Source organism: Hibiscus syriacus, unplaced genomic scaffold (genome assembly GCF_006381635.1).
Source record: "Hibiscus syriacus cultivar Baekdansim isolate YM2019G1 unplaced genomic scaffold, ASM638163v2 tig00001674_pilon, whole genome shotgun sequence".
In the NCBI taxonomy this organism is placed as follows: domain Eukaryota; kingdom Viridiplantae; phylum Streptophyta; class Magnoliopsida; order Malvales; family Malvaceae; genus Hibiscus; species Hibiscus syriacus.
Genome location: NW_024061880.1, coordinates 380,581 through 400,151, shown reverse-complemented (window position 1 = coordinate 400,151; position 19,571 = coordinate 380,581). Strand labels below are relative to the sequence as shown.

Below are 19,571 nucleotides of genomic sequence, written 5' to 3'. Positions count from 1 at the left end.
AAATCAGGCTATAAAAGAATACAATGTTCAAAGACTCTAGGATTAAGCTATGAAAACATTGTCTTAATCACAATCATGTCATAATTCATCAAATAAGCACGCGCACTAGTATACTGTTGAAACAAAGACTACCATTCCGGCTTTGGTTTTCGTTGGTTTCTACAGTTAGGGATGCGTATCGATAAGGTTGATCGATCTCTTATCACTTTATTCTACACTCGAAAAATAATCTATAAAATTAAATCGAATCAGAATTCATTGTGTTCAAACAATTTTATCTTCTTTAGTTGGAAAAAAATATTACTTTAGATTAAATTACTCAATAAATATCTTTTAATTAATTTTTTTACACAATTTTGATAATCAAAGTAAAATTTATAAATAGTTCAATTAGACTTATAACATGTTTAAACTTGGCTAACTCATTGACTACAAATGGAATTGAATTCGTTTTTTTTTATCAGATTAAATCGTTACAGATGAGTAAGAATAAAGCAGCCGTAAATTATTGCTATTTTTTTTCTCCGTGAAACAGACCCTGCAACTGGTGTTTATCAGAACAACCAACAAGAGGATTATTGTCCTGATAATGGGGCATTTGTTACCATGTCCTAATTGAGGGGGTTGGTTTTAAGGACTCAAAGTGCCCAAATTCAATGCCTGTGACAGCTAGTAGGACTAGAAGTGGCCCTTAATTTCCCTGCCTTTAATTTCCCTGCTGAAACACCTCGTGTTGTATCGATCTTCCCCTCTCTTTTTTAATCTATAGAACCAGATTCCATGGTCCACTGCCACTAATACTTTAAATGATTTGGACCCACAAAAAGACCCCTGCTTTTTATTATATTTAACATATGTTAGAGATTATTGAATTATACTAAATAATTTTTTTAGTCAATAAAACTCTAAATACTATAAAATGATTATTACATTTATCCAATCATCTTTGTAAATTATAAAAAGAACAATAAGTTTTGATAAATTTGAGATAATTTTATGATAGTTTAATAATTTTAATGATCATTTTATAATAGATCAATAAGTTTTTATGATTACCTTACCATTGTTTAAAAATTTAATAACTATTCTATAACTTTAAAAAAATTCGTTGATTAAAAAAAATCATTTTAACAAATTTAATGATATCTAATATACTTTACCCATATATTATCACAATTTACAAAGTCCTTTTATTTTGGGAGTTAGGGGTGGATCATCAGCATTCACCTAATTGAATTTATGTGCTTCTATCAAATATTACTCAAGAAGATAAGATTTCCTAAAAGATAAAAAGGGAACAAAATATTGAATATCTTGAGAGCCTGCCATAGGGTAAAATGAAGATCAAGATCAGATTTGGATTTATCCGAATAGGTTTCGGGTTTCAGACTTAGGTACGTAATTACCACTACTGCACATCAGCACATCAGCACACCAGCAGATGCAAATTCCACTCCAACTCACGTTCGTGGCTCAATCTGAAGGACTAAGGGAATACACATAATAACAATCTATCTGGGAGTCAGTGCAGGACTTCATCGTGCCTCCTATAAGTTAAACGTTTTCCTGGTGGGGAGTCACCGCAGGTCCGGATGCTATCGCAAAATGCATGCCCCTACTTTGCCCAGATTGTACTACAAAAGCAACCTGGGTGGCAGTTGCTTCCTGATACAGATAATGTACACGTTTTGATAACGAGGTCCGGAGAAAAGCAAGAAGGATCGGTAAAATGAAAAAGGGGAAGTCTTTGTCAAGTAATGAAATAATAATAACCTGTCTTTGCCTTCGTTGTTGTAATATACTGATGGCCCAAGCCATGATGTAGCACGGCAAGAGAAACGCAGTGGCTCGGAGTAAGAAAAACTGCAAGAAACCAAACAGTTTTAAGAACCATGGCTCCATGGTATGGTAATTGTAATGCATAATGTTTAAGAAGCGCATAGGTGAAAATACAGGAATGCAACTATACAAGTAAAAAGTAAAAACTTACAGAGAAAAATGAAGATACATCATCATCTGAATCGGCATCTGGAACAGTTACTGCATGTCGCAACAGCAGAAGTGCCATTAACTGGAACAATGGGGGAAATCATCCATCTTAAAAAAAAAGAGAAATACTTTCCTATTTCCTAAGAACGTAAAGATCTTCCAGTTAAAAAGCTCATACACCTTAGCCGAGCTCTTTTCTCCATATTAATTTATCAAAACAATTCCTTGAACATGGCTATATGTATTTATAAATTGAATTGATGATTCTCCAACTTCAAGGCAAAATGTTAAGTTCGCTTAAATGAGGTGTTTTGCAGTCCTTGCTAAACATGTCTTGTATGAAATTCAACAAGTCCAGAGGATTTATTCATAGCTAAATGCTTACAATTACAGCAGCTGAACGGCAAAATGCAGCTCCAGTGGCACTTGATGCAGCATATTCATCATATCCAGTTTCCAAAAATTGTCGCTCTGCCTCGGCAATGGCCAAAATGCGAGGATCACGCAAATGCACAGGGGTGCCAGAGATTGTCCAGCCTCCACTACAAGATAGATATGTAATCATTATGATGGAATCTCCCGAACAGGTCATACAATTGCTTTCTAGCAAGTTTAGATCAAAGTTTCTAGTGGACATCATGCTTTGTAAATTATACGGCGTATACTCGATTTTACCAATACAAAAAGTCCACTTAGCATCATTTCCTAAGAAACTGATACAAGAGACAATAGAAAACTTACTCAATATCAATAGTTGTTTCTTCCGTTCGGGGGCGAGGTGGAGCAGTGTAATCAGGTTGATATGGCTGCAGAGTAAATTAAAGACGGACTATGTCAACAAGGAGCCAAAACAACCAAATATCTATTATACTATTGGTAAATCAAGTTAAAAGGGAAAATTTTAAAAAAGAGATAATCTTGTAAGTACGCATGCCTAACATCTCTTACATTTCACCCCCTCTATCATTCAAATTCGGAATGATTCATTTATGCATTAGGAGGAAAATAATAATCTTTACTACTAAACACACTCCAAAATTCATTTCCTTTCCTTTTTTTTCACTCCACTGAGCTCTTCGTAAAAGCAAATTATTCACCTTCTTAGAGAATTATTCACCACAACTTGCTCAAAATCCTGAACTTTGAATTCTTTGAAGAAACTAAAGGCCTAAACGTTGAGTTCAAAATATTTTAACAACATAAAATGTTATCCAGTAGCAAGTATATCTCCTTTTTGAAGGATTAACAGAAGTAGATACCTGATGACATATCTCGCAAGTTATATCTCCTTTTTCGTTGCACCAATGCTGCACGCAATTCCTATGAGCATACTGCAATTCAGAACACATTAAACTCAACAATTTCTACCATAGGAATATTTCATATATCATTAAATATACCAAAACAAGTAGCACTGATTGAGAAATTAACATTTTTTATGAGGTCAATTTAAGTGAAAGCCAAATCGCTGAAACGCAGTTTTTATTCCTTAAAAAGAATCTTGATCAATTCAACAACAAATAAAAGAAATGAATTACCTTGAGGCTGCCATTGCAGGCACAAGGAGTCTCAAGATTGTTAATGGAATCTTCCTCCTGACAAATGCGGCACTCCGCCTCCTGAATAAGCGGGTCCTCCTCCTCGTTGCCTTCTTGGACAAACTGCTTATCTTTCTTCTCCTTCTCCTCCGCTGAAATCTCAGTCGAGGGACCAGCCTCCAATCCAACTGGATGCACGTGCACCGGCCTCGCCAGACGATCCACATACAACACCAGGTGATCACTCATAATTTCTACAAATTTAACAAATATAGATATATAGTTTCAATTTCTTTCAGTTAATTCAACGACTCAACCAAAAAAAAACCATCAACATGATAGCGAAAGCATAACTTAAAAAAAAAGACCCGGGATCGCACTGAGCAAGAGCGACGGATCGGAGGTTTCCGAACAAATGAGAGAATGAAAAACAAATAAATAAAGGAATCTGATAAGAGACTAAGAGAGCAACGAAAAATTGACTCAAACCATAAGAATTTTTTTTACCTGTTTAGCCAAAAAGCTGGGGGAATTTCTGCTTGCTAAATAAACCACCAAAAATACGACGCACAATTGCTATTTAGCTTCTTCTTTTTCACTACAAACGCGTTTTTGCTTGAATTCTTTCGATGATAGCAGATTTTGTTGGATTCTTTTAAAAAGGAAGAGTTTTGTGAGATATTCGACGACGACAATGAGGCATGTGCTGACGTCTGTCGAAAACGGCTCCCATGGTGATTTGAAATTCACACGCTTTAACTTTTAGTGTCAAAATGTAGGGTAAACTACACCTCAAATAGATATAATTTAATTTTCAATTTTATATAGGATTTATCACTTAACACTAAATTATTATGATTTTAACCTTAAATTTTAATTTTGAATACAATTATACTATTGAATCGTTGCCTAATAAATTAAGCATAGATACCAACAATAATTTCAATTAATTTGATGATTTGACTAAAATGATTTCATCTAAGTGAATTTATTTTTGTTTCCCTCTCAGTTTCAAGACTTTTGTTTTGACTAATCATGACCGACCCGTCGCACTTGGTTTTGGTGGGTGAATTTCCCAACAAGAATTTTTTGTATACACAATTATTCGAACTCAAAACTTTGCTTAAGCAATATCAAACTGCTTACTACTTGAACCAATCTCTATTGGTCATCTCAAGTGAATATGTTAATGTTTAAACGGTGTTCTCTAAGGCCATATAAATTCTTTAATTTGTGTATTGATTTTACCATTACTTAAAAATGATATAATTTTAGACACTGAACTATTATGTCATTATTGATAATCAATTATCACCCTTCTTCGATCATCATTCATAACAAAATTAATACTATAGTGTTTGCATTTTATTCTATTTTTTTTCTCTTCAAATTGATTTTTCATGAAACTCACTCAAGAATATTAAAATTTAATTTGAAGATTTTGTGAGCTCTTTCTCCTCTGAAAATCATCTGATGTGGTTAACTTTGAGGCATGCTATAAATCTTCTCGAAATAATACTTCTCATCATTCTATTTTTGAACAAACATCTTCAACCCCTCAAGTACAAGAAAGCCCACAAATTAAAAAAATTCTAGAAAAATAATTATAAAACGAATTCATCGATGTACAAAATGATCACGAAGAAATCAATGGGTGATAACTTTTTAACAAAATTTAAAATTTAATACTAAAATTGTATCGATTTATAATTCAATGATGGACTTAAAACAAAAAAGCCAAAGTTAAGTGACATTTAATAAATGCCACATCAGTTGTTGTTAACGGTTGTAGCCAAAGTAGAAATGATCTTAAAGTTCGCTGACTTCGATACAAATTCTAAAAGTTTAATGATCAAATGAAAATATCGTAAAAGCTTAATAACCACAAGTAAATTTGTCCTAAATGTATGCACCATAGAGAGACCCATTTTTAAAATCCAATAAATAAATATTAACATGTCGTTAACTCATATATATATATATATATATATATAATTTCATTTTAGAAGTAACACTAGGGCTTGGGGATGGTACATTTTAAATCTAAATTAATTGGGGAAGGGCTCAGCATCTATTTGTGAAATTGATTTTACAAAAATGAATGAGAATAATATATATTAAAAAGGAAACATGATCACTTTGGCGTATTCATCACTCACCCTAAGTCGAGTTTAACTCCCCCGCCAACCCATCCATCTATGTTCCTTTCGTATAGGCTCAGGATTTTGGTACAATCTACGATAATACTTTTATCCTATTTCCCCGCCCATGAAAATGTTACAATTTGGATATCAATCTTACATTTCCCACTGCGCCATGATGATGCCCTTTAGGTGGGGCACCAGAAGCCAAGGAAGCATCAAAACTAATACCCTCTCCTCTTTCTCGAGATCATACATGGTCTTCAGCTGGGGTTTCCTCCATTTCGATATAGACCAAGCTGTTAACATCAATATCACGGAAAAGCCGATAACGGAAAGTAGTGTTGAATCGGTGTCGATGATATGAGCTATCCAGTCGGCGTGATGCACAGCTGTGTTGGTTGTGCTTTGCAATATGAAAGCTCCCAAGGCCCAATCTAATGGTATATCATTGACCTGATTAGCAAAGCTGATCCTGTTCAAGATTGAATCTCAGATCAGAGAACGAATACAACTATTGACCAACTCTCAGTTTAATATTTTCGTATGGTGGAATGCCACGGTACCCTAAGCATCATTGAACTTAAATGGTCCGTTTTATTTTGAGGACACTTAACCAGCAGAGTAGGAAAGATACCTTTCATCATCCAAAGCAATTTCAAGGCTATCGTGAAGTAAAGCCACGATATATGCTGAAGAAAAACTGTAGCACAAAAGATCTTCCTCATCGAATGATTGGGTTCTTCTTCAATTTTGACCAATCCTCTTCACAGAAATATTGGCCAGTCATGATTAGATCGGAAAGAGCCCCTTTGGCGCAACCTAAAGAACTAATCCACCAGGATAATAGAAAGAAAGAAATTTCAAAACACAAACTAAGTGCACCCAAGCCTACATTACATAGGTTCAGGATGTGCACTAAAATGATCCATGTAAGGTGCAAAAAAATTAGGAGAATGGGAAAGAGGGAGAGTGATCAAGCAAGCATAAGCCTGTAAGAAAAGGACTGATTATAATTATACCCTTGAGGTATAGAAGAAATTTTCTGTAGCCAAAAAATTGCCTTGAAGCTTAGGCATGAAAACTGACCCCAAGTAACAGCGATCATAGGAACATTTCTCTGCATGTCACAATATATAGTGATTATTATCCTGTGGCATAAGGTAACATAATCAGTGTGGCGGTTCTAAGATAGTTCCAAACCTTTTCCTTTTTGTAATAGCATTAGTGCAGCAGATCTGCACTCGGAGAAGTTACCCATAGCTTGAAATTCAGAAATATTTTTACTTTTTTCAGCCATGGAACCTAACGAAAGTTTTGATGACCCGGGCAAGTATCCTTTAGGTTTACAAGGATCTGTATACATTTCCTCATGAATAGATTCAGCCGCTGCATTGAGGTAAGAGAATAAATAATTAACAATAAACACATAATAACTAGTAACTCCAAACCTCTATCACAATCAGCATGAGAAGTCATAACGAGCAAAGAGAATACAAAAGAACAGTTAGAATTAAACATTTAACCCCGACCTAAATACTCAAAACTGTAATATAAAAACAGTGTCCATACTCAAATATATCTCTTCCTCAAACTTTAACATTGCAAGACTCGAGAGATGATTTAAGCACAACTCAATAAGACTAGAATTCCTACTTTGAGTTCAAAGCACAAATAAAAAATTCCAAGACTTCTTCAAGCACTTCAAAGCCCGTGAATTCTAACAGAAAGAAAATGTCTTGAAACATACCTGGACTGAAATCTCCTTTGATAAGTGATTCCCTCAACAACTGTGCAACATTCTGGAAAATGACAAAAAAAACTTAAGTTTTGATTTTTTGACAGAATCTGTAATGACATACTGCAAAAATCAAATGCAAAACCATATTGAAACAATACCAATATTAATTAGATATTAGATGGCCAGCAATTATTATTATTACTACTATCTTTTAAGGCATGAAGAAAAACACTTGGCAAAAGGATAGTCAGTCAGTACTATTTACTTTCAGAAATATATGTATTCTCAATCTAAGCCGTTTTTCTTGAACATGATGCCAACATTTGGAACACATATGCACAGCAACCATAACCGGAAAAATAAATAAAAGAAGCTAATGCATGCTAAGGTTACCTGCCCAAAGTGAAGAAAGATGTGGCTATAGAGACTGTAAGTGAAATTCCCGAACTTGATGGAGTGTGAGAATTCAGAAGGCATAGTCTCACTTGGGAAAGAGGTTACCTGAATATAAGTCAAGCAACTAATTTAATGGCGATCTTAAGCAATGGACATATATGTCCTTCAATGCATTTGCAATTAATTGAAAAGTATTGCTTCTAGAATCTTTTAAATTCTGAATATGCAGATAATTTTGTTGTTTGAAGTATAAACAAGAAATAACTTCAAGGAACTCTAGTTAGTGATGTCACTAATTAGAAGATCGAGGACTTGCAAATTATGGCGTCTAAGAATCCAATTTAACTGTCTCCAAAACACTAAAGAAAAGATTTCAACTAAAGAATCTTGAATCAAGGAAGTTTAAAGATTAAAAAACGAACCTGAGCAGATGCCCCACCAAGTTCAATAATTCCAGTAGTGCGTAGAGGATTACCTCCAAGAGTACCGAGGACATAGTTTGCAACAACCCAAGCATATACTCCCTCATCAGAGCCTAGGTCATAGCATCCAAAACTTAGCTAGCTTCAAAATATGGATCAGGGACCAGAAACTATAATACAATAGCAAGAACTATAAGACTTCCAACATCGATAGTCAATACAACAAGAGTTGATTTTATTTAAGCCCTGAATATGTAACAAATAACATACGAATATAGACATCATGAAAAGAGACTAACTCCTAAGAAATTATCCTTATCCATACCTATCGTTACTACCTCGCTACATGACTTAAGCCAGAAGAGAAACAGGACAAACAAAACTATCATCCTAGTTCAGGGATCAAATACTCAAGCCACTGATTCACTTCCATTCAAGACATAATTGCTAGCTTTTTCCCATTGCTCATTTAAAGAGCAATTATACTACTACCTAAGTCCAATTAGCATTTCAAGGCCTGTCCATGAAACATATCGACTTCCAATTATACTACCTTTTACTACTTATTGATGTCCCATTCTTAATACATCAAAATTTCCCGCACAAAGCAAAGCACATTATGTTACCTGTAATAACGGAAGCCCAGACGTCGGGGAACTTAAAACCACCCTAAGCACCATCCTGCACTGCTCCATAATCCTCTCCTGAACCTCATCATCCAACAATCTCAACCCCGCCGTCGCCATTAACCTGATCTCAGTCTCTCCCCACTGGTTTTTCGGGACTTTCCTTCTCCCAAACTCCAAAAGCTCTTCCAACGAATCTGCAACTCCTTCCAGATCCTCAGCGTACGCCGACAATCCCGGATTAACCTTCAAGCTCTCCAATCCTTCTTTAAAATCGAAAATAGAGTTTCTGTGCCCGTCAACTCTGTACCTAAACACGTGAATCCTCGTCCTTCCCCCGTCAATTATGATGCTGTACTTGACGCAATCTTTGGAGGAGAAAAAGAATATGTAAACAAAAGCAAACAAAGCGAGGGAAATGGCCATTGAAACTGCGATGAAAGAAGGGAATGGCCTGGTTTGACGGGGGTTTCGAGGGAAAAGAGCAGTGGATCGGGAATTGGATCGGATTTGGAGCTTTATTGTATCCATTTTTCGTGGGGTTGGTGGTCGATTTCGATTTGGATTCAATCCGGTTTCGGGCATGCGATCGTCGCATCAAAAGATCAAACTTTGGTGGAGGAGGAGCATATGATTGTTAACCACTGGAGAAACTTTGTTTCCTTGCAATTAAAAAAAATCAAATTCTAACCGAAATTGAATAAAATAAAAGGTTATAATGGAAAGAAATAAGATATATTATAGGGCTCTTTCCCTTTCGAATTGGGATTAACCTGGAAAGGGAGTGACCAGGTTTGTTTGAGCCCTCTCTCTCCTATCTGCATTTTTTTTAAGTTTTTTCTGGTTTTGTTTTTGAGTCTGTGTTCCAACCTCCGACACCTTTTACGCGGAAGGGAAACATCTTCGGTTGGGTCCGAAGAATGCGCCAAACATAGAGTACGTTCAAAATGAACTTAGTCTTGTTTCATAGCCCAAATTTTAAGTTTTTTATTAAATATAGAGAACTTGGAGAGCCAAAATGAGGTTGAACAACAACCAAGTAAAGGCGGCAGCTTCCTTGGAGCTTGTTTCAGATGCCTCGATGCCTTTGCTCTTGTGTGTTTTAGGGGTTATTAAGAAACTAAAGTAATTGCATAACCAATCTCTCAGGTATTGAGATTCTGTCAATTCCATGTGCACTTGCTTAAGGTGGACGCTTTCGGTTTCGGATACACGCAAATCAACATTCCAGATCTTTCTACAAGGCTACAACCCTCACCAATCTCAAATCTGTGGGCTCCCCCAGTTCTTCATTTCCACTAATTTCACTAATATAATATCTCCCAAAAGTCTGTTCTTTTCATTCATTAATTTCTTTAAAAAGTTCATACATTTGTTCATCAAGTTGTCTTCTTTCCTCCTAAGTCTCTCATTTCGCCCTCAAATCACAAGTTCCTATGGCTTCTGAAACAGAAGCACCTGAAGTTTCTTCTATGTTTGAATGGTTGTTGAGACAAAGAGACCTCTATTTCTTTCTACCTTTCATCTTGTGTGTCTCCAACAACAGCAGTAATAATAACAGTGTTTCAAGAGAAAACCGTGAAGACCCAGATCAAGAAGCATCCCAACGTGAAAGAATAGTCCTCATCAATCCATTTACTCAAGGCATGGTGGTGATCCAAGGGGATTCAAATTTGGAAGCCTTGTTACGTGGCCAGGCTAACAAAGATGGTCATCCGCCTGCTTCGAAGGCATCCATAGAAGCCATGCCGAATGTGGGAATCTGTGAGAGTTGATTCTTACTTGAATAATCTTTGTATCTTCTTTCTTGCATAAGAATATTCCAGGAAAATTTATGATTCAAGGTGATTCTGTGAAGAAAGAAGCACCCTCAAGAACATGCCAATTAATTATTCATACTTCTGTTCTTTTCCATTAGCTTGATTGCTTGAACCACTAATCAAAGGCTTCTTTTCTCGGTGAAAGTCCATTAAGAAAAGTTTCAACATTTTGGGTACAAATATTTTCATTTTTTAGTGTTACTCGTCCTCTTTCGCTCTCCACGGAGCATATAGTGCCTCAGCCTCTCATAGGTTTTCTTTCTCTTTCCATTATGCTCGAACCTCCTTCCTTGGTTAGTTCCGAAAACGAAGAACTTCTGCAACCGTTGTCAACAATTGAGACTATAAAGACTTCAGCTTTGGCAAGTTCTACACCAACAGAAGAGGAGCTATATCCAGCAAGTGTTTCTTGTGCTTCCTTTAAAACTGATTGCAAGTACTTCCCTTAGCTTCAATTCTTAATCTTAGCTGTAAATATCTCTGAACCTGAAGATGGAGAAACAGCTTAATCTATATGCATTGATGCATCAGCATAAAATCAGCTATTTAAACTGAAATTGGTATATAACATGGTATATATAACTAAAAAATGGATGTCCTTGTTCTCATATATAATCTCATATATAATGAGGTAAGGTAAGGATAGTCATCTCATGGTATATATAACTACAATGTTCTAAAACTCAATATATGAATATAGATACGACAAACAATGAATTCTTAAAGTCCACCATCTTGTTTATCATTGCCAAGTCAGATTCTGTCTGTCGGGTCTTTCCCAGCCCGCATCTCTCTGCAAGAAAAATACAGAGCTTTGTTTTTTCTTTTTCTTTTTACATTGAATTTAACTGTACTGATATGATTATATGATGAAAGATTGAATTGCCTGTAAATGGCTTTTAAGATTATACAAAGTGAGTCCAGAAATCCCCATGATCCTCATCACACTCTTTGGTGTTGCATCTGTCAACAAAAGAACACAAAGGAAAACACGAGTAAACAATATTCTTATAAATCAACATTATGATTAGACGACATGAATAAATGGTCATGGTATTAATGTTATTCAAAAGTGTCTTAACAGTTTCCTCGGGGGCAAGCTCATAGTTCATACGCAAAAGAGGGAACAAAAATGATGGACAAGCTCAGTGGTAAGCTCAGTTCAGCTGAAATAGTGTCAAGCACGGTAACCCCAACAGTGAATGACGTTATCAGTATGACATAAATCAAACTTCTTGATTCTAGTAAGGAAATAACATGCATGAAACATCTCATGTCATGCGCATCAGTAGTACAAGGGGGTAAAAGAATCTACAAAACACAAGCATACACAAAAATCAAGGATAGACCTAGAGGGGGACGGATAGGAGCCATTGTCCTCCAAAAAATTTAAATTTCTATATATCTTAGATATATTTTTATATTTTCTATTAAAAATATGTTTTTGTATCCTTAAAATTTTATAAGTTTTTTTCTACTTAAAATTTTATGAATTTATCCCTCCAATATAAAGCGTCCGAATGTTCTATCGACGATAATAGCAACATGGCAAAATGAAAGATGAAAATACGGGGGTCAAATTCAGGAAAATGATAACAAAGGAGACGAGCTGAAATTTTGGATAAAATATTGGCAAAAATATATAGCTGATGAAGATGTACATGTAGCCCAATAATATGCCGAAGACCAAGGAAAAATAGAAAAGGATATTGGGCTTGCCAGAAAACAGCCGAGTCTGCTCATCAGTGAAATCCCTTCCTGCTTCTCTTCTATTTATTTTGGTAAATAATGCTGTTATTGTTCATCGTCAACTTAGAATTTTTTTAAATTGAAACTCCAAATTTTAACCGTTTTGTAAAGTTTCATTTTTCAAGGGAATAACAAGATTAGCAGAGCAATTGAAGGTCAAGATTAGCAACAAGACAATGCATCTTCCCATGTTTATAGCATGAACCCTAGTAAGGAAACGGAAGACGGCAATGGAGGAACAAAGGCTGGTGAAATTTTGTTCTGGTTTGCATCATTTGTGCCTAAACACTGCAGTCCCATGACAAAATGATGCGTCTTTATTTGATATTTCAGTTTCTTGTTTTGTCTCTCTTTTACCTCATCATCATAAGTTGTTGTTTCACCATCATACAGAAAGAAAAACATAAATTTTATGCCACTCGTATGTTCCTTTTATCTTAGAAAGTATTCCTTCATACTTTTGTAATGATTTTATCCACTAAGAAAATATTAAGAAAACCTTAAATTAAGGAACGAACATAGTTGATAAATAATATAATGCTTTCTCCATTACAGCAATGACTTTTACCCCCTGGTTCATAGCTGTGATTAAAACTTAAAACCCCATAGACAATGGAGTTTTCTTATAGGGAAAACGATAAAGAAACCGGCAATCGGCATAATTATAATTTTACTGCTTTGTTTTCAACTTATGGAAAGACCGAGGATAACAAGAAAAAGGATGCAGGGGGGATACGATTTATGGGACAGACTGATGCACAGATTCATCAACCCGTCACCTTTCTCTTCTACCTCTAAATGGCCCTCTCAGTTTTCTTGGAGCGCTTCCACATTAAGCTGGAAGCCCTTTTCTTCATTTTAAAATTCTGGGTTGTTTTTCTATAACTTTTTCATATGGCTCCTACTCCAAGGAAGTCAATGAATGGGGGTGGAACGGTCTCACAGTGGTTGCTGCCTGTTGCTGCCATTGACGATGAAGGTTCACAGCCTGAAATTTGAGCTGTTGGTGCTGAGGTACCCTGGTGGTGGTGAGGATAAAAACCATAGAATTGGAGTTCATCAATGGGCTTGTCCCAAGATCTGGTCTGGTTGAACATACCCGTCATGTCATTGCTCGTGAGATTTGCTGCAAATGTAATTCCAAACACCAGTTACAATGTAGAGAAACAAAGACAAAACGTGACTGTAATGTGAGAAGGCAAGCAAAGGAGAAAGGTAAAGGAAAACGGTTACATCAGTCAATGTCAGAAAGTAAAAGAACAATTTAAAACACAAAAATCATCAAAGGAGTTGTTGTAAAGAATTCGAGGTAGGTTTCCAGAAGGAAACCAACGAGAAGCAGCACAAAAACCCAAATACCACATATAACTGTGCATAGTATAACAAAGAAAGCTTGGAAGTAAAACACAAAGAAAGACCCACCAGGGAAGAAATCAAAAGGATTTTGTTGTGGAGAAAAGCCATAGTGAGGGACCTCGCTGCTTGAGATTGCTTCTCGCCCACTGGTCATGTGGGGTGAAACATCATCATTGAAGGTTCCAAACTTGTATTGGGAGATGGTTCCAAGTCTTCTATTGGGGATGTTGAGACAGTATGGGGCTGGTGGTGGTAGTGATGGTGGTTCAGCTTTAGTGGTTGCATCTCTGCAGACAAAGTTTGGAGTTTCTTCCATTCTCTTGTAAGCAGATTGGCTCAGCTTCCTTTTCCTGTACGCACTCGATTGTTCTCTATACTTCCTAGCAATAATCACATGCCAATGGTTCTTCACTGCATTATCAGTTCTTCCAGGGAATAGCCTCGCTATCATTGCCCACTTGTTACCATAAAGTCTATGAGCTTGCATTAGCCTCTCCTCTTCTTCTTCAGTAAGAGCTCTTCTATTGATCCTAGGGTCCAATTGATTAAACCATCTTAGCCTGCAGCTCTTACCTTCAACCACAATGAAACAAAAAAAAAATCAGATTAGTCTTTACATAAGTAAAGAAGAAGACTTTTTTTGGTCACTATCTTACCTGATCTTCCTTCCAACTTCTCAGCTATAAGGTTCCAGTTCTGAGGGCCATAAAGAGCTACGAGTTCCTTAAGCTTAGTATCTTCTGCAGGCCTCCAGTGGCCTCTGGCACAAAGCTTTGACTGCCCACTATCAGTTTCCTTGCCACTTACAGCATTCTCATTGGGGTTCCCTTCATTTAAGTTGGTGTTTAGATTAATAATGGTCTTACTGTTCTCACCAAACGCATCACTGCAATCAGAACCTTGACCTTCCACAACATCAGAGCTATGGTTTTCCTCAAAGCCCCTTGCTTTACAGTCCCCCAAGAAGCTAAAACCCCTAGGAGCCATTTGGTCAACGTATTTTGGACAGAGAGAGAGCGAATCCATGTCTGGATAACCCATCCCCATTGAAGAACCAGAGGAAGAAGAAGAAGAAGAAGAAGAAGAAGAAGGAATAGTGGAAGAGCAACACCTTAGTCCATTATTCATGTTGTCTTGTGGTGGTGCATATATAACAACACACTTGTTAACCATGCCTTCATTTACTCTCCCTGACAAATGCTGTTATACAACTGTTACAAAGTCACACACATGCATCAGATACATTTCAAACAAACAAAAGAAAAACCGAGAACCAAGTTTGACAAACAGTGAAACACTGGGAAAAAGTGGAAAAGATAAAAAGAGAAAACCAGTGGTGATCTCTGTGTGTAAGAAAAACCTACAAAGGAAATGAACTAAAAACAGTATTTTAAGCCTTAAAGTAGTTAACTAGTTCCCCCATATATCATTAAATTTCCATGTCCCCTTCCATCATTCACACGTGTGTAAGTTCCCTCACTCCCTCACTGATGGGCATGAGGGTTCTAAGGCTGTCCCTCTCTACATTGACAAGAAAGACTCATAATGTGATGTGTGTAAGCTTGGGGTTGTGCAGGTCTAAGACACCTTTCTTTTCAAAGCCAAAAGATTTTAGAGAAACTTGACAAAACAGGCCCCCCTACTATCAAATTATATTCAGTCCCTATACGATTTTTTAACTTGAGGATTGGGTTTTTAACGTAGAGTTCAGTTAACCACCTGAAATTGAGCCAAGAATTTACCATATGCATGTCTCTCGTATCTAGCTTCATTTTCTGAATTCTGATCTCCATTATTAGAAACAAATATTCTGTATAATTGTTTACAAACAAATGTAAAAAGGGTATTCACTCTTTTTCCCTTAATCTCACAATCCTGAACAGTAAAAACAAATAATCCTGATGTATGATATATGTATATAATCACGTACATACATATCACTGTATGTGTCAGAAATGGGATGCATCAGAGAAAAAATTAATTTCTTCTTCGGCTTCTTTTACCATTCATAATTTAAAGAAGGACGCCTCTAATGGAACCTAAATAGGCAACAAACTTTCTTTTTTGTGTGATGGGTCAGATCAGTGAAAGAAATAACTTCTGAAATAGTAAAAGTTATTGGGCATATTCAAACAAAACCTCAATTAAACCAGTTAAAAGCATAAACATATTTCCATGCAAGGAATGTCATCTACCTTTTCACAAGACAAAATGAGAGAGAAACTGGTGAATAATATTGTAATGAACAAAATTCCAGATTTTATTATATTTTTTACTTGGTTTTTGCTAACTGGAAACCAAAATGACAATCTTTCCATTTAATGCGGTTCGCAGAGGCTGACAGGAATGTACTATCATCATTGCTGCTGATGTGATGAGTTTGGAGAAAGTCTCTGTTCCAAAACCTTCTTCCAGAGATTTCTACGTATAATACTATTCTATTAAATTTAGAGTCAAACTTTTTTAATATGACTGAAATCTGAAATATTGAAAACAAAACGTATTAAATCCTAGAGTAAAGACACCACTAAACGTTATTCACTAACTTTGATATAATTGAAATTTTAATTTTATCAATTATGAAATTAAATTTTAATTTTACATTAATTTATGTTATTTCATCATTAAGATTGTGATGACATGACTAATAGTTGTTAATGTGATTAATAACATCGAAGCGATATTGTTTTGGCTACGTCGATTGATGTCTAAAATGAAATTATTTTAGACACTAAATTTTAGTAATGTATCGGTTTGCCACTTAAAATTTTAAACATGTTATTTTTTTGATGTTGTATTTTTTATTGTCATCAATAGTCAATCATTGTCTATCACCGATTATATTTCGCGGTAAAATTAATATCAAATTTTTGCATTTTATTCATCCTTATTCTAAAATTGAATTTCCATAAAATACGCTCAAAATCGATGAAGTTTCATTTCAAAGCTTGATATATTAATACTTCATTCTCTTTTAATGTACGTCTTTAGTTATTTGATAGCAAAGTGATCGAAACAGAATATTTCAATAATTTAGTTACTAAAACAGAAACTTCATCATAGCAGTTTACTCATAAATAAGATTGGTTATAATTGTCAGCTCTGTGTGTTTCACCGGAGAGCGTGTACAGTAATAATGGTGGGGACTTGGATCTTGTTTGCTTCTGCCGTAAGGTTACAGTATTGTCTTGATGTCATCATGACATGGGGAACTGGTAAAAACAGTTGATTTTACTTGTGTCATGTTTATGGAACTAATTAACCTTATATTAGTTAAACTGAATGGATGATCCCATTACAGATCTGGACTTTTACACTGTTGTACAAGCTCTATACGTATATGAGATACGAAATTAGGTGTAATGTTAATTAGGGGAGAGAAATAAGTGGTCCAGTTTGCAGACAATGGAAAGGGGAAGTTAGTTTGGTAAGTTGTGACATAAGATATTGAGGCATGACAAAAGATTGTTTGTGTGTTAGAACCCAACCAAACCGAAGAAGGCCAAGGCAATGAAACAACCAAATTGAAAATTCAAAGGACGTATTGTTATTATATTTTCGGGTAAAAGACAAAGAGGTACAATTAATGTATCGCCTCGGTCTCCAACTTTTCAGACACCCACCATCACATATTTGTTGTAAAATAATAGCACTAGTGGCAGGTAAACTTTTTTGCACTACATTTGGACCGTATGTACACATGTATATTGCCACCACCATCATCATGCATGCATATCTTTTGGTGTTCTGTAGTTGTTAGTGTACAGGAATATGAAGGCTAATAGTGTTAATGGAGTGAATTCACGAGATAATGTTCTCGAACTTTTTTATTCACGATATAATGCACATTCCAGATTAATTGCTGGGATGGGGTGAATTCTACAGTGATCTCGTAGGATGCCATGCAATCCAGGCGATCTTGTAGGACGCCATGCAATCCAGGCGACATACGGGAGACATACGAGCCATACGGGTGACATACGAGCCATACAAGCCATATACGAGCCACGAGCCAATGGAGAGGTCGCCATGCAGTATTATACGAGGAGAGGTCGCCATGCAGACGAGCCAGCCAATGGAGAGGTCGCCATGCAGACGAGCCAGCCAATGGAGAGGTCGCCATGCAGTCTGGGCGACCTTGTAGGTCGCCATGTAGTCCCGGCGACCTTGTAGGTCGCCCCGGCGTCACCTAGCTCACGAGACCATGCATGCACATGCAACCAAGATTACTTCACGTGCTCCTGCTCCCCGCTGCATGCCTACAGCTATTGATGCCATGTGATCCTAGCTCACGAGACCATGCATGCACAATAATTGAACCATTGCTGTGGGTGAAATAATTGAGGCAGCCAGTTATATATGGGGTGTGCAAATCGCAAGAACATAAAAGAAAGATCTCACATAAAAGAAATAAAGAAAGGGAGAAGAGATTGCAGCCGAGAAAGAAAGAAAGGGAGAAAGAAAGGAAAGTAAGAAGAAGAAAGTGAGATAAGGTAAATTTGTTTATATTTAAATTAGTTTATTATTATAAATGTTAATTAGTTTATTAGTTTAGGGTTATATGATTGTTAGTTTAAGTTATAGTATACATAAATTAAAAATTATTTAATTAGTATATGTTTGATAGTTATATAGTTAAAAAATAATTAATTAGTTTGTTTTGTTAATAGTTAGTTATATAAAAAAATTATTTAATTAGTTTTTGTTAGTTAAATAGTTAAGTTATATTTGTTTGTTGAATATATATTATATAAAAAATTAGTTAGTAAGTTTATTAGTAGTATATTATAATGAAAAAATAGTTTATTAGTTAGTTTTAGTTATATAAAAAATATTTTATTAGTTGTTTAAGGGTTTGGTGTTTACGTTTAACTTATATTTTAAAAAGTTTAGTTTGTTAGTTTATTAGTTTATTATATTATAAGTTATTATATTAAAGTTTTGTGTTGAAAATTAGTTAGTTAGTTTATATTAGATTATATTAAATGATTTTTTAAATATTGTTGAATAATTTTTTTTACAGATTCATTCCAATGGCTGACCAAATTCCACTGTTGAGGCTTGACAATGAACATATTTCAAGTCATTTGGGAATAATGGTGAAAAAAATATTTGTTTAATGAATTATAATTAATAAATATTTGAATATTATTTTATGATTGTGATAATTTTTTTGAAATATTTAATTGTAGGAGGACGAGCAACGAGTCCTTCGTCTTCGACTACATAAAGTGCCCAAGCCACACCCACTGATAGAAGAAAATTTGCAAGAGGCTGGATTTTGGTATATAACATTTGTGCGAGATTACAAGTTGGTCCCAGGTTTGATCAGTGCGTTGATTGAACGTTGGAGACCAGAAACGCACACGTTTCATTTGCGTGTGGCGAATGCACTATAACTTTGGAGGATGTGGCAATGCAACTCGGGGTCCAAACTAATGGGATGCCGGTGGTAATGTCACATGAGTTTAATAAGGTGGAACAACTTTGCAACTTGTTTCTTGGGAAAGCGCCCGTACCACCAGAGTGTAAAGGGTGGCGGGTGAGGTTGTCATGGTTGAAGAATGAATTTCAACTTCAATCAAATAGTACGGAGCACGAAATTATATATGCAACACGAGCATATATATTACAATTGATTGGGGGAATTTTGATGCCTGATAAATCCGGTAGTTATGTTCACACTCAGTATCTTCTTTTTTTAACAAATTTTGAGAATTGTAGGCAATATAGCTGGGGTTCGGCGATATTGGCATTCTTGTATAGTGAGATGTGCAAGGCGTCATTGGTCGT

The 19,571-nt window shown here is 35.7% G+C and overlaps 2 protein-coding genes and 1 pseudogene across 2 annotated transcripts; all 3 read right to left on the bottom strand.

Moving 5' to 3' along the window:
• Nucleotides 1-1,330: 1,330 nt before the first annotated feature.
• LOC120131128 lies at nt 1,331-4,137 on the bottom strand. Its single transcript, XM_039148206.1, has 8 exons — nt 4,035-4,137; nt 3,528-3,781; nt 3,249-3,320; nt 2,731-2,795; nt 2,375-2,531; nt 1,991-2,071; nt 1,774-1,863; nt 1,331-1,665 (listed from the first exon to the last, which is right to left on the bottom strand). Exons 2-8 carry the CDS (start codon nt 3,774-3,776, stop codon nt 1,555-1,557), a joined length of 825 nt encoding a protein of 274 aa, XP_039004137.1. The 5' UTR covers nt 3,777-3,781; nt 4,035-4,137; the 3' UTR covers nt 1,331-1,554.
• Nucleotides 4,138-5,699: 1,562 nt separating this feature from the next.
• LOC120131093 lies at nt 5,700-9,599 on the bottom strand (annotated as a pseudogene).
• A 3,697-nt stretch (nt 9,600-13,296) lies between these two features.
• LOC120130687 (transcription factor MYB105-like) lies at nt 13,297-14,969 on the bottom strand. Its single transcript, XM_039147874.1, has 3 exons — nt 14,435-14,969; nt 13,845-14,351; nt 13,297-13,548 (listed from the first exon to the last, which is right to left on the bottom strand). The coding sequence occupies exons 1-3, from the start codon at nt 14,949-14,951 to the stop codon at nt 13,313-13,315; spliced, it is 1,260 nt and encodes a 419-aa protein (XP_039003805.1). The 5' UTR covers nt 14,952-14,969; the 3' UTR covers nt 13,297-13,312.
• Between the last annotated feature and the right edge of the window lie 4,602 nt (nt 14,970-19,571).

Coding starts and splice junctions, on each gene's coding strand:
- LOC120131128 (XM_039148206.1), bottom strand. CDS start 3,776: ATGAGTGATCACCTGGTGTTGTATGTGGATCGTCTGGCGAGGCCGGTG. Junction 2,072..2,374: donor GCCGTTCAGCTGCTGTAATT/GTAAGCATTTAG, acceptor CCATTGTTCCAG/TTAATGGCACTTCTGCTGTT. Junction 1,864..1,990: donor ATGTATCTTCATTTTTCTCT/GTAAGTTTTTAC, acceptor GGTTTCTTGCAG/TTTTTCTTACTCCGAGCCAC.
- LOC120130687 (XM_039147874.1), bottom strand. CDS start 14,951: ATGGTTAACAAGTGTGTTGTTATATATGCACCACCACAAGACAACATG. Junction 14,352..14,434: donor GAAGTTGGAAGGAAGATCAG/GTAAGATAGTGA, acceptor TTGTGGTTGAAG/GTAAGAGCTGCAGGCTAAGA. Junction 13,549..13,844: donor TCCTTTTGATTTCTTCCCTG/GTGGGTCTTTCT, acceptor TTACATTTGCAG/CAAATCTCACGAGCAATGAC.